This window comes from Pagrus major, chromosome 6, assembly GCF_040436345.1.
Source record: "Pagrus major chromosome 6, Pma_NU_1.0".
In the NCBI taxonomy this organism is placed as follows: domain Eukaryota; kingdom Metazoa; phylum Chordata; class Actinopteri; order Spariformes; family Sparidae; genus Pagrus; species Pagrus major.
In genome coordinates, this window is record NC_133220.1 from 67,014 (window position 1) to 82,385 (window position 15,372).

A 15,372-nucleotide genomic window follows, 5' to 3' on the forward strand; every position below is an offset into this window, starting at 1 on the left:
AGGAAAACCGTTTTTTATTTTTAAAAAAACTAAACATTTGATTCACAGTGTGTTTTGACAGATTTTATTTCTATCAGGTAAGAAAAACAGAAATAAACTCATCTTAATGAGATGTTACTTCATTTACACACAGTTAATTATCTCTTAGCTGTCTTTTAGTAGCAGTTTGTTAACAGTTAATTATCAGGCAACATCAGTTTATCAGTTATCAAACAGTGAACTACAGTTAATTACCATTAATGATTTATCAAATAACCTCAAACTGGACCACAGTTCTCTTCGCTCAGTTGTCCTTTTCACTGACGCTGTCGTAACCGTGGAAACCACACTTCCTGCCCGCGACTCTGCAGCCAAAGGTCAGAGCGTCCTGCAAACTTCCACCTACAGACAAAAATGTATTAATTTATTTAAGTTGAACACAAACAGAAAAATTCAGGACGAATCATGAAAGAAAACACGTGTGGTGGATCTGAGAGCAGAGAGACACAACAAGGACGAGGATTTAATGTCTAATGTCTAAAAATCTGTTCACTCTGACCTGAAAGTGCCTTTTGTAACCAGAGACAATATTTGGTGTTGGCATTAATTAGAAACTATAATTTTATTAATCAAAAAACTGATCTTGTGTCTTCCTCTCACTCAACACTGTTTTCTGTTTATTGTTTATTGTAATTGTAAACTGTTCACTGTTTTATAATGTCTCACTGTTGGACACATGGACAGTATAATGTCTCACTGTTGGACAGTATAATGTCTCACTGTTGGATAGTATCATGTCTTACTGTTGGACAGATGGACAGTATAATGTCTCACTGTTGGACAGTATAATGTCTCACTGTTGGATAGTATCATGTCTTACTGTTGGACAGATGGACAGTATAATGTCTCACTGTTGGACAGTATAATGTCTTACTGTTGGACAGATGGACAGTATAATGTCTCACCGTTGGACAGTTGGACAGTATAATGTCTCACTGTTGGATAGTATAATGTCTTACTGTTGGACAGATGGACAGTATAATGTCTCACTGTTGGACAGTATAATGTCTCACTGTTGGATAGTATAATGTTTCACTGTTGGACAGATGGACAGTATAATGTCTCACTGCTGGATAGTATAATGTCTCACTGTTGGACAGTATAATGTCTCACTGTTGGATAGTATAATGTCTCACTGTTGGACAGATGGACAGTATAATGTCTCACTGTTGGATAGTATAATGTCTCACTGTTGGACAGATGGACAGTATAATGTCTCACTGTTGGATAGTATAATGTCTCACTGTTGGACAGATGGACAGTATAATGTCTCACCGTTGGACAGTTGGACAGTATAATGTCTCACTGTTGGATAGTATAATGTCTCACTGTTGGGCAGATGGACAGTATAATGTCTCACCATTGGACAGATGGACAGTATAATGTCTCACTGTTGGACAGTATAATGTTTCACTGTTGGATAGTATAATGTCTCACCATTGGACAGATGGACAGTATAATGTCTCACTGTTGGATAGTATCATGTCTTACTGTTGGACAGATGGACAGTATAATGTCTCACTGTTGGACAGTATAATGTCTCACTGTTGGATAGTATCATGTCTTACTGTTGGACAGATGGACAGTATAATGTCTCACTGTTGGACAGTATAATGTCTTACTGTTGGACAGATGGACAGTATAATGTCTCACCGTTGGACAGTTGGACAGTATAATGTCTCACTGTTGGATAGTATAATGTCTTACTGTTGGACAGATGGACAGTATAATGTCTCACTGTTGGACAGTATAATGTCTCACTGTTGGATAGTATAATGTTTCACTGTTGGACAGATGGACAGTATAATGTCTCACTGCTGGATAGTATAATGTCTCACTGTTGGACAGTATAATGTCTCACTGTTGGATAGTATAATGTCTCACTGTTGGACAGATGGACAGTATAATGTCTCACTGTTGGACAGTATAATGTCTCACTGTTGGATAGTATAATGTCTCACTGTTGGACAGATGGACAGTATAATGTCTCACTGTTGGATAGTATAATGTCTCACTGTTGGACAGATGGACAGTATAATGTCTCACCGTTGGACAGTTGGACAGTATAATGTCTCACTGTTGGATAGTATAATGTCTCACTGTTGGACAGATGGACAGTATAATGTCTCACCATTGGACAGATGGACAGTATAATGTCTCACTGTTGGACAGTATAATGTTTCACTGTTGGATAGTATAATGTCTCACCATTGGACAGATGGACAGTATAATGTCTCACTGTTGGACAGTATAATGTTTCACTGTTGGACAGATGGACAGTATAATGTCTCACGGTTGGATAGTATAATGTTTCACTGTTGGACAGATGGACAGTATAATGTCTCACCATTGGACAGATGGACAGTATAATGTCTCACTGTTGGACAGTATAATGTTTCACTGTTGGACAGATGGACAGTATAATGTCTCACGGTTGGATAGTATAATGTTTCACTGTTGGACAGATGGACAGTATAATGTCTCACCATTGGACAGATGGACAGTATAATGTCTCACCATTGGACAGATGGACAGTATAATGTCTCACCATTGGACAGATGGACAGTATAATGTCTCACTGTTGGACAGTATAATGTTTCACTGTTGGATAGATGGACAGTATAATGTCTCACGGTTGGATAGTATAATGTTTCACTGTTGGACAGATGGACAGTATAATGTCTCACCATTGGACAGATGGACAGTATAATGTCTCACTGTTGGATAGTATAATGTTTCACTGTTGGACAGATGGACAGTATAATGTCTCACGGTTGGATAGTATAATGTTTCACTGTTGGATAGATGGACAGTATAATGTCTCACTGTTGGATAGTATAATGTTTCACTGTTGGACAGATGGACAGTATAATGTCTCACGGTTGGATAGTATAATGTTTCACTGTTGGACAGATGGACAGTATAATGTCTCACGGTTGGATAGTATAATGTTTCACTGTTGGATAGATGGACAGTATAATGTCTCACCGTTGGACAGTGTGTAGATAACAGCAGCGTTAAAAGTGTCTCCGGCTCCAAGCGTGTCGACGAGAGTTTTCGGAGGAAAAGCATCTGAATGAACAATCAAACCATCAGGACCCAAAGCATCCGCTCCTTCTTCTGCCCAGGCACAGACCAGGACAGCCCTGAGAGACAGACAGGTCAGTTAGATAGGTCAGAGAGAGAGAGACAGGGTCAGAGAGAGAGAGGCAGGTCAGTAAGACAGGTCAGAGAGAGACAGCCAGGTTAGCAAGACACGTCAGAGAGAGACAGACAGGTCAGTTAGACAGGTCAAAGACAGAGAGACAGGTCAGTAAGACAGGTCAGACAAAGAGAGTAAACACCACCTGAAATCCAGCCCCCGAGACACCCTCCACTCCAAAGGCCTCCAAACTCAAGAGCTGAACCCAGAAAAGAGTCTCCTATGTCAGCTGGTACTGAGGCTGACTGCCCCCTCTCAGACAGTCTGACCAGCCTCACAACAACACTGCTCTCCAAACACCAATCAGAGTAAAGCACATTATAACACAATGTAAAGAAACCTGCCTGGAACATTGGAAAGAAGAAACTAAGGTCGGGTTCACACCTAAAGGTCCGTGAAAGGTCCGTTTTTTGATCCGAACCAACGCGAGGATGATACATTGTTTCAATTTTGAGTCGGTCCAGTTTGCGTTCACAAAGGCCAAACTCACACGGTCCAAAATCTGTAAACAAAACTCACGTGGCCGCAACGCCCTTCTGTTATTGGTCAAACTGTTTAGGCGGGTAGACAGCAAATCTGTACATCAGATCAGTAGCCTACTGTACGTCATGGAGCATCTGCTTATTTTTACATTAGTGCTGATCTGGAGCGCTTACACGCAAACTTTAATGGACCGCGCGTATGAACGCCTCATAGAGCAGCAGGCATTAAACAATGTCTTGATCCATGCATTTCGCCGAAGATGCTATGCGATCCGACGATCATACCGGAGTAGACGACATGCAATAATGAGGGCCTACCATGACGTTTTTTCTACACAAGCGGGACCAGTGAGGGAAGCAGACAATCACAAACGTGTAAAAATCACAAAGTTGGCTCATCATAGTAAAACGGTGCGCTTCTTGTCATTGGTGCGGATGTGGTTCACACCAGAAATAATCCGCTCTGGACTTCGCTTGATAGCGGACCGAGACCACCTCTACGAGGCAGACCAAGGTGCGGTTGTTTGGTCCGCACCAGAGTTCGAGGCCAGCGTTCACACCGACCCAAACAAACCGCACCATGGGGCAAACGCTCCACGGTTCGGTTTAATCGGACTAAACAAGGCTGGTGTGAACACGCCCTAAAAGCCAAAGTAGATCAGAATGTTATCTAGCCCTAAAAAGAGATGATGAAGAGCAGAACATCTCTCTACTGAGATAGAAAGCAGAGACAGCAGTGACCACAGACTGACAATCCAAACAGGAAGACACAAACAATCATGGCAACCAAAAGACAACACAACATGTGGTCACTGCTGGACAGGTGAGGCTGAGACAGAGATGCACTTTCTCCTACAATGTAAAGCATTCAACGAAAGCAGGAACATTTATTTTAACAAGTTCAACTCTGTAATCTCAGAGTTCAAAGAGCTGAACCACCTCTCAACATTAAAATACTCCTGGGAGAAGGAGACAGGGCACACCTGCTGCCCAATATGTGTCAACATGCACACCCTGAGACACACACACACACACACACCTGCTGCCCAATATGTGTCAACATGCACACCCTGAGACACACACACACACACACACCTGCTGCCCAATATGTGTCAACATGCCACACCTGAGACACACACGCACACACACGCACACACACACACACACACACAGGCACACACACAGGCACACACACACACTGTATATACTGTATATATAATTAATGTAAATCAATCTTGGTGTTCATGTTGTTACTTCTTGTGTTCTGTCCGAGTGTTTGGACGAGTTGTGTTTTGATGCTTTGGCAAAATTGTTGTTAAACTTTCATGCCAATAAAGCTCCTTTGAATTGAATTTGAATTGAGAGTCAGTTCAGCAAGACAGGTAACACAGACAGACAGGTTTAAGAGAGAGACAGTTCTGAACTCACCCCTGTCTCACTCGGTGGTACAGTCCTCTCAGAGCAGCTTCAGCCGATTTGAATTCGAAGTGACGAGCGACATCTTTACTGACAAACACCTGAAGAAGAAATACATCCTGTTACAGCATATACAGACTACAGTATTGACATCTACAGTACAGGACAGTGTATATATACACAGTATAGATGTAAACAGTATATACATATAAATTATACAGTTTAGCCAGACGTACCACATCACCATGAGGAAACAGCTGATACAGTGGCTCTCTGGCCTTCTCTATCTCCACGGAGACGGTAATTCTCTGTTGCCGTGGCACCGTGCTGTTATACATCACTACCCGCTGGATCATCTTCACCTGTTCCTCAGCATTTCTGCCCTGCACAAGTCAAATATACCATGACAGTAAAACATATCAAACACCAGACAATACTGCGTATGTATTGTAAAGTAGTGAAGAGGCCTGTTCTCTATTTTAGTAAAGTAATGTTACTTTTATAATGTTCACATATTTGATACCGTTATGAAATAAAGAATGTTTACAGGTTATTTGGTTGGAAGCAGAAGAGTAAGTCTGCTTAGTCTGGTTGGGTTGGTTAGTCTGTTGGTCTAGTTAGTCTGGTTGGGTTGGTTAGTCTGTTGGTCTAGTTAGTCTGATTGGGTTGGTTAGTCTGTTGGTCTGCTTTGTCTGGTTGGGTTGGTTAGTCTGGCTGATTGTTAAAGTAAGTCGGGTTTGGTGGACTACTCTGGTTAGTCTTGTTGTGTCAGTTCTTTGAACTTGGGGCGTCGTTTACCTCCCAGTGGATCCACTTGAACTGACGGAGGTCGACTTTGGAGAAATCCTCCTCTGTGGCATCAGGAAGTTTCCTGACAGACAGGAAGTGGGGTCAGGGTTTATGTTGCCAATGAATCAACACAGAGAATCCAGAAACACCTCCATCCTCCGTCTTTCATCACTTCATCACTCAGGGTCAAAGTTAATCTTATCGTGGCATTGTTTACAATCGCCACCTGTGGGCAGCAGCTACTGTTATCTTAATTAAACCAGAAGCTTTACTTCTTGGTTGATTCGAGACAGGAACAGTTGTCTTCTGTTCATTATTTTGAATAAAATACAGTCCAGGTTTATTGGTAGAAAAATACACCATAAGCCCCTTTCACCATAATGTCCAGTAACAGCAAGTTTAACTGGGCTGAGGGAAGATGGCTGCCACGTGGTTTCATTGTCTTAATGACATCACATCTAGATAAGAATTTCCGCTGGCTGAGAAGAATGAACCAAAACCCGTAAACTGAGGCCCAATCCAAACATCCAGAAAGTCTTCTGAGGGCTACAGACTTCCAGAGAGTTGGCTTTGGGTGCAGACTTATTTAATTTAATCACCCACAATTCATTGCAACACAGTTGTGATAAAGTTTTCACAACCGCTGACTGAAAAAACAAAAAGAATCAATTGTGAATGTGTAAAACAATTATTTTAATAAAACTTTACTTGAATCATGTCGACCAGAGATACTCAGCGACATCACGATACAGAAAAATGAGGACATTTAGCCTCCAACTGTGTTTTATTATCATACTGCGAGTCTGTCTGTCAGCAGTTTCTTTAAGCCTTGACATGATGACAGCGAACACATCACAGGACATACGACTGAAGTCCAGAAGATGAACATCTGGACTGAGCCTGAACTTCCTGTTTGACCTGAGGCCTGTTCAATCTGACAGCAGCAAGCACCACTTTGCTACGGTCGAACAAAATGTTTCCTTGAATTGGTGTGTGACAGGCTTTGAGGTTATGTTTCTTTTCCTTGTTTGGAGGTTGAGTCAGATGTTAACCAATCAGTAGTCTCACATTGCCAGACCTCCACAGCACTGTGCCCTACTAGAGAAACACCAGTGTGGTGAAAGACCATCATCTCTGCTGAAATAAATGTTTTGCTGCGTTTTGCCATGTTCAGAGTGTTTCTCAGCGGGAGGAGGTGTTTCTTTTGTACACAAAAACGTCAACAAAATTTCATGAATTAAAACTAAACTTAACTTTTTAAATTAAATGAAAACAGACATTATACAGTTTAGAATGATCAGTTGGTATCTCTGTCTACTTTGTCATCTGACGGTCATGTGACACGTGACGGTCATGTGACACGTGACGGCTCTCTTCACACCAGGCTTGTTTGAGACGAGTCAGACCCAAGCAGAGCTGCTCTTTAAATCTCCGGCCTGTTGAGTGCGTTGCATGATGGGCTGTGAGATTTTGTCCAACCTTTTGTCCAGCCAGCTCACTACTCCAAACTACTTCCACCGGCTCTCTGTCTGCTCTTAGGTTCAGCCAATCACATGACAGGGATTTTTATTCCATCCAACCATCACACCACTAGCTACAGACACACGTCTTCCTCCAACTACAATCAGCTCCTCTCGTCCACGTTCAGGTCAACTCGTCTCAGACAAGCCTGCTCAAGGTCAGCTGACCTCCACTCAGTCTGATTGGTGGATCCACTCAGGTTCTGTCATTACACCAGGATCAAATTAGACCAGGATCAGATTAGACCTGGTTGAAATTACACCTGGATCAAATTACACCAGGATCAGATTACACCTGGATCAGATTACACCAGGATCACATTAGACGAGGATCAGATTACACCAGGATCACATTAGACCAGGATCACATTAGACCAGGATCAGATTACACCTGGATCAGATTACACCAGGATCAGATTAGACCTGGTTGAAATTACACCTGGATCAAATTACACCAGGATCAGATTACACCTGGATCAGATTACACCAGGATCACATTTGATGAGGATCACATTAGACCAGGATCAGATTACACCTGGATCAGATTACACCAGGATCACATTAGACGAGGATCACATTAGACCAGGATCAGATTACACCTGGAACAGATTACACCTGGATCACATTAGACCAGGATCACGTTTGACCAGGATCAGATTAGACCAGGAACAGATTACACCTGGATGACATTAGACCAGGATCAGGCGTTCACACTTGGTTCAGGCAAGTCAAACAGCGTCCACCAAACACCTCAGTACATTTATTTTATCCGCCTGCAGCACTGGATGGCTGGAGCTTCAGATTCAGAGAACGTCTCGTTGTCTCTGCTTTCGTGTGTTTGTCAGATGTAAATGTTCTCAAATGGAGAACAAAGTGTTCGGGTTAACAATGCAGAACTTTATTAAATATAAAAAATATTCTTATATTTTCTTGTTAATTATCTTGTGTCAGCATCCTTCACTTATATTTTATAATCTACATGTATCAGATATTTCGTCCTTGTAATCTGATTAGAGTTTGGTTGTGTTGGTCTTATCTGGACAGGGATCCTTCTCTGTGGCTCTTCCTCAGGTTTCTTCCAACTTTGTTTTCCTCTTAAAGGTTTTTTTTATTATGCAAACTTTTTCCTGTCTGATCATGGGTCTGAGGACAGAGGAGGTCGTGCAGAATATAGCCCACTGAGGTAATGTGAATGTAATTTTGGGCTAATAAATACATAAAAATAAATAAATAAATAAATAAATAAAACTGACTTGACTTAAAGAAAGTACAAATTAAATGGATGAGCAGAAACTCACCGCTGCAGCGCCACGTGTGATAAAAAACAAAATATATTGAGAGTTGATGATATAATTAGAGAAAGTGACTGTTTTTATCTTTGGCCTTCAGAGTTCAGACAGCTCTGATGGCTCCTCACTCGTCCTTATGTATCGTAGCTTTGTAGCGCTGTGTCGCCAAGTGCAGAAGATCAGCCTAATGCCACAGTGAATATAAACTGAAGCTGTTCAAATGGCTCACTTAGTGCACTTTTAATTATCAACAACTACATAGAACCAACCTGCAGTTGTATTATTTATTTAGCTGCCATCAGTCACATCATACAACAGACCTACATGCTGACATCATTACTGTTTGTATAAACCTGCAGGTGAACAGTAAGTTCAGCTTTAAAGCAGCTGCTGTTCCTGTTAGAAACAATAGATCTGTTCTCTTAAATGTGGACTTTTTTCAGTGGGGCTTTGAATGTAAATATGTGCTGATTAATTGATTTACAGGTGTGATGACACATCGGTGTGATTGATAAAGAGGTATTTAGTGAACGCTGCGTGACGTCCGCGGGCTCGTCTTACGTGTCGGAGAGAACGACGGTTCGAGATCCGCTGGAAGGACAAACCAGACAACACGCACACGGAGTTTGACCTTTGACCTGCCAAACCACTGCAGAGACATCGATCGCATGACGAGAGAAGTCGGCCATGATGAAACTGAGAGAAAGAGACAGGAAAGTCCTTCATATCAACTCTGTCCTTTAAAATAAAATGACAGATAACCAGAGAACTGTGCCGTCATTGGTGGAACAGAGGGAGAGCAGAGCTGTCCTCTGCAGCCGAAGATGGTGATGATGTTCCTGAAAGAGAGACAGTTAGAGACACATGTTATCACACCTAATCACACCTGTTCTTGGCCAGGATGGTGCGGCTTCCTGTGTTGACGTTGCTGATGACCACAGTGGCTGGAAGTGCACGCAGAGCGTGTTTAACCATCGGAGACACATCGATGTGGAACTTCTGGAAATCCTCCAAAATAAAACTACAGACAGGAAACTCATTCACATCCCCTGTATCCTCCAAAATAAAACCCTATAACTGATGAGCTTCCTCCTCTCATAAAGAGGGAGACAAGGAACAAGGAGACAGTGGAGGAGACAAGGAAACAAACAGACAGTGGAGGAGACAAGGAAACAAGGAGGCAGCGGAGGAGACAAGGAAACAAAGAGACAGTGGAGGAGACAAGGAAACAAGGAGGCAGCGGAGGAGACAAGGAAACAAACAGACAGTGGAGGAGACAAGGAAACAAGGAGGCAGCGGAGGAGACAAGGAACAAGGAGACAGTGGAGGAGACAAGGAAACAAGGAGACAGCAGGGGTTTGAGGGGTTCGGTCAGTTAGCAGTTAGTGAACAGAACAACAGAACAAACAAACATTCATCAACATCAACATTGAGGATGAGGTCATTTTATTTTTCAGGTGAAAAAGTTTGATGCTCCACCCAGTGACACAAACTGGACTGGTTATACTGGGACAGACAGGCTGGGTGGACTGGTTATACTGGGACAGACAGGCTGGGTGGACTGGTTATACTGGGACAGACAGGCTGGGAATGATCGGCACTTACTCAGCCATAGGTCCAGTAGACAGTGAGCCCATGAAGGCAGCGGGTGCTCCGAGCAGCGACAGCACCGTGCACGTGTTTGATGCGTTTCCTCCTCTCTGCCAACGCTGCGACAAACACCTGCAGGCACAGAGAGTGATGTCATCACTGCATCATTATTGATCATCCATCCTCTTCAGGTCGCAGCTGTGAAGTATTCTAGTTGTCGCTCTCTCCTGAAGTGTCTTCCAGCTCATCCTGAAAGATCAAACCCTGACCAGGCCAGATGAGATGTTTAATTGTCTCCAGCGAGTTCTGGTCTAACCCCCAAAGAAGGTCCAGGAGGGTCCTGATCAGATCTCTGGACCATCTCAGCTGGATCCTGAGCCCAGCACCACTGAGGTGTCTAACTCTGATCTGGTCCAGAAGTTACTGCCCAATAATGAGGATCAATATCAACCACCCTCTTCTGCAGAGGTGCATGATGGGAAGGTTGATCTCTACTAATGTAGGTGGTTTCATGATCAATCAGTGTGATCTGTGAGCTCACATCCAAATATCACACATCATAGATTCACCTTCATAATCAATAGTCTCCCGTCTGTAAACAGTCAGTAAACAGAAAACTGACAGTAAACTGTTAACATCTCTAAATACATTTTTGACATCATTTTTTTGCTTCATATTTAATGACTTTTCCTAATTTTATGGGGACAACTGGGAAAACCTAAAATTGACATGATTAGATTTTTTATGTCCCGTACACATATTTGTCGCATCAGTGTTGGGGTCAATTTGACCCCAGGCTGTTTAAACTGTATAAAATATATAACAAGTATAAATATTTTACACACATTTGTTTTGGTTGCTTAGGATGACATTAAGGTCTCTAAAATATGTAGTTAACCACCATATTTAGAAATGTTTGAAATTTTTCCTGAGGTCAAATTGACCCCGTACGTAATACATGCCACTGTCCTTGATAAAGGAAATTGCTTTCATTCCAAATATTATAAATAACACAAAATAGTACTTACAAATAATATACTTACTTTAAAAACATACACAAAAATATCCCTCGATCCAATTTTAGGTCAATCGGTAAGATATTTTGTTTTTTGCGTATATTTCCGAAGTCATGTTATAGATATTCTGGATGTATGAGAAGGTGTTTAATTTAAAACAAATACACACCTGACATAAACTGGAGTAACAACTTTGATTATGATCATTTTCTAGATATTTTAATTGCTGGGGTCAAATTGACCCCAAGGATAACAGGAGGGTTAACAGAAAACAGTCAGTAAACAGTCAACAGTCAGTAAACACTTAACATTCAGTAAACAGTCACTAAACACATAGCATTCAGTACACAGTCAGTAAACAGTCAGTCAGTAAACACTTAACATTCAGTAAAAAGTCCGTAAAGTGTTTTTGCTCTCAGATAATCAATACAAATTAAAATGTTTAAGGAGAATCAGCAGCCGATCAGGTCTGTCTGGTAGAAATGTGATCAATTAGTGGAAGATAATCAATACTAATGTTAGCATCAGCCTGTGTGCTTACCTGCTGTCGGTGTCTTCTTCTGGGTATTTTTCCACCACACTGATGATGTCCACACAAACTAAACCCACACACAGAATCTTCTGCTCTTCCTCCATGATTATCCACACAAACTGACACACACACAGCTGCAGTCTGGACTTTGACACGCACTAAGTAACTAATTAACTCCTCTGAGTCACTCCACCTAAATAAGACACATTACTTCCTGTCAGGACGTGCAGAACAGGACCCACCGGGTCTCCCACTCCGTCGAACACCTCGGGGGGTAAGTGTTTAACATAAAGCGTCCTCAATCTAAAGGGGTGTCAGTCTATCAAGAATATCCACATTCTTGTATGGTTTGAGAGACATGGCTGGTTTACAGCCCCCACCTCAGGCAACTGGAGGCATTTCATTTACATCAGAGATTAGATTTGAGAGGTATTTGTCATTATACAATATATATAAATATAAATACTGACAATGACATCACATTAAGGTGCACAAAAACCCAGCACCAGGAGCCTGAAGGCCACAACATTACACCACCACCTCAGAGGGCTTGGCCACCTTATAAGGATGCCAAGAGGACCGCATCCCATGTAAGGTCCTCAGATCAGAATCAGAAATACTTTACTGATCCCCGAGGGAAAATTGCTTGCATTACAGCTCCCATTCAAAGTCTTAGAAATATGCAGAAAAATAAAAACTATATATATGATAAAAAGTAGGAAAAGTATAAAAACAAGCAGAAGCGACCACAACAGGCTGCATGTATGGTGCCGCATGCGTTCTATGGCCACCTGAGGCTGGGACATCAGTCACCTGTGTTGGGACCCTCACCACATGGTTCTGACAATATAGCGGCCTGCGTGTCGACCAAAGCCTAAATGTGGCCTCCTTGTACTAACAAAGCCTGGTAAACAAAGGAAAGTGCACTGACCCTAATGTCCAGTAGGTGGCACTGATTGTCACAGTTCCCCCAGGTTTGAAAACTCTCATCTCCCATTGTCTGAAAGTGACAGTGTTTTCAAATGCCAGCTGTTTAATAAAGTTTTATTCAATGTTGACCTCAGTCTTCTTCTGCTGTTTTACAGAGACATGTCGGTCCATCAGGATAATTAAGTTATCAACACTATATGGACGCGACGTTGACTGTGCTCATCAGATGAACATGTAATTAACAGACAACAGCTGTGTCACTATGATAAAACTGAACATTTCCTTTTGTCACCAGTCCAAATATCATGGTGACATGCCACACCTCAGCCATGAGATCATGTGATAAGTTTTACTCCACAGCAGAACCTAAAGAGAGACAGCACAGTACAGATGACATAACAGCCGAGTGTTAGGCACCAGGAGACACATGAGCACCAGAGTGAAGCGAGACAGTACCAGTACCTCAGTCTTCACTGGAATCGGTTCTGATTGAATCAGAGGATCGTCACAGCTTCTAGTGTAACAGTCTTCCTTATTGGGTCCTTATTGACGAAGGCTTTGATGAAGTGGTTCCAGAAGTTGTTGCACCTGAACCCATAACAGCATCACTTACACAATAAATCACTATAACATGAAGCAAAAACATCAGTGATGACCGAATTCACACAGGTGTATGTCACAGAGTCACCTGCACACCTGTCAGCACCCAGCTTAGACAGAGGGGGCGCTCCACTACTGGACAAACTACCTCAGTGTCCTACTTCCAAGTTTTTATTTTTATAAAATGGCTTTACATGTGGAAATGATTTCATGGTTTATTTCCTTATGTCTGCATTTATTTCTGAAACGGCACTTTGTATTTTCTGCTTTTATGTCTGTGCAGAACTTTTTTAAAAGTGCTCTATAAATAAAGTTTATTAACATCATCATGATTATTATTTAGACCGCTCTATATCAATAGTCACAACTTATTTAGAGGTAAGAAATAGGTTCACATTCATATAATGTTTAAACAACAATATATAAATAAAAAGATTAATGTAACCAGTCGTTAATCTAACTCATGTCAACTACTTTAGTAACCAGAACACAGAACACTTACGGGCAGGCAGGTCCAACAATAAAGAAGCACGAAAGAAAACACAAAACCTGCCTAAAGATGAAGTCAGAGACGTGTGAGGAACACAGGACTGATGAGGGAAACAACAGATGAACAGACGAAGACAGAGGGCCAGGTGAAACTAATCAGGACAATCACAAGGGAGGGAAATGAGACAAAGACAGGAAGTAACACAACATGACACATGAGGATCAACCTTACAAAATAAAACAGGAATCAAAAACTAAACCAAAAACACAAACCACCTGAAATATGGAAAGTGACAAGTTCAAACTGAAGTGAAGGCGACAAGAACCAGGCTCGGCCTGAAATCTCAAAAATGTAATTCAGTTTGAAGTTGACACATCAGACGATTGTAAAGATTGATTAGAATAAACTCATCAGACAGGAAGTCCTTTGTCCCTCAGGCCAGACGGATATTCAGCTCAGCTATGGCTACTGTAATAGGATTTAAGTGTATGCTCACCTGCGTTTCTGGTTCTGGACTGTTGTACCATCAGTCAGTTACTGGCTCACGCAAAATGTGCTTTTGTTTCTGTTATATTCATATTTTAATTAATATTTCATTAGTATCACCCAGAGTTACTTATTCTTACACTATTTTTAATTTTAAGTATTTTTTGGCCTTTTTAGGGTTTTATTTCAACAGGACAGGTCAGAGGCGACGGGACGGGTCAGAGGTGACGGGAAGGGTTAGAGGTGACGGGACGGGTCAGAGGTGACAGGAAAGGTCAGAGGTGACAGGACGGGTCAGAGGTGACGGGATGGGTCAGAGGTGACAGGACCGCTCAGAGGTGATAGGACGGGTCAGAGGTGACAGGAAGGGTCAGAGGTGACGGGACAGGTCACAGGTGACAGGACGGGTCACAGGTGACGGGACGGGTCAGAGGTGACGGGACAGGTCACAGGTGACGGGACGGGTCAGAGGTGACGGGACAGGTCACAGGTGACGGGACGGGTCAGAGGTGACAGGAAGGGTCAGAGGTGACGGGACAGGTCACAGGTGACGGGATGGGTCAGAGGTGACAGGACGGGTCAGAGGTGACAGGAAAGGTCAGAGGTGACAGGACAGGTCACAGGTGACGGGACGGGTCAGAGGTGACAGGAAGGGTCAGAGGTGACGGGACGGGTCAGAGGTGACAGGACCGCTCAGAGGTGATGGGAAGGGTCACAGGTGACAGGACGGGTCACAGGTGACGGGATGAGAGAGAGGCGGGTCACACGCAGCAGAGGATGAGGTGCCTGACTGATGAGGGAGTCAGACAGATGAAGATCAGCTTTATTACGACACAGGCTATGAAATCTATGAACCTACGTCCATATTTATACAGTCAGCACGTGTTTCTGTGAAGACGTTCACTTTAAATGTATACAGAAACTTTAAAACTCCAGTGGCTTCACTGAATGCTTTGTCAGTCTTATAATAATGTGCTTTATAGTAATGTCA

At 42.4% G+C, this 15,372-nt stretch overlaps 1 protein-coding gene across 2 annotated transcripts; it reads right to left on the reverse strand.

Annotated features, from left to right (window-relative positions):
* Window positions 1-48: 48 nt before the first annotated feature.
* On the reverse strand, window positions 49-12,014 carry khk (ketohexokinase). 2 transcript variants are annotated; one of them, XM_073467889.1, is made up of 9 exons: window positions 11,885-11,998; window positions 10,343-10,459; window positions 9,624-9,758; window positions 9,299-9,433; window positions 5,938-6,010; window positions 5,376-5,522; window positions 5,152-5,240; window positions 3,028-3,185; window positions 49-381 (listed from the first exon to the last, which is right to left on the reverse strand). In XM_073467889.1, the coding sequence occupies exons 1-9, from the start codon at window positions 11,977-11,979 to the stop codon at window positions 284-286; spliced, it is 1,047 nt and encodes a 348-aa protein (XP_073323990.1). In that variant the 5' UTR covers window positions 11,980-11,998; the 3' UTR covers window positions 49-283. The 2 variants fall into 2 exon arrangements, with proteins under 2 accessions (XP_073323990.1, XP_073323991.1); XM_073467890.1 differs by lacking the exon at window positions 9,624-9,758 and having other exon boundaries at window positions 11,885-12,014.
* Window positions 12,015-15,372: the final 3,358 nt, after the last annotated feature.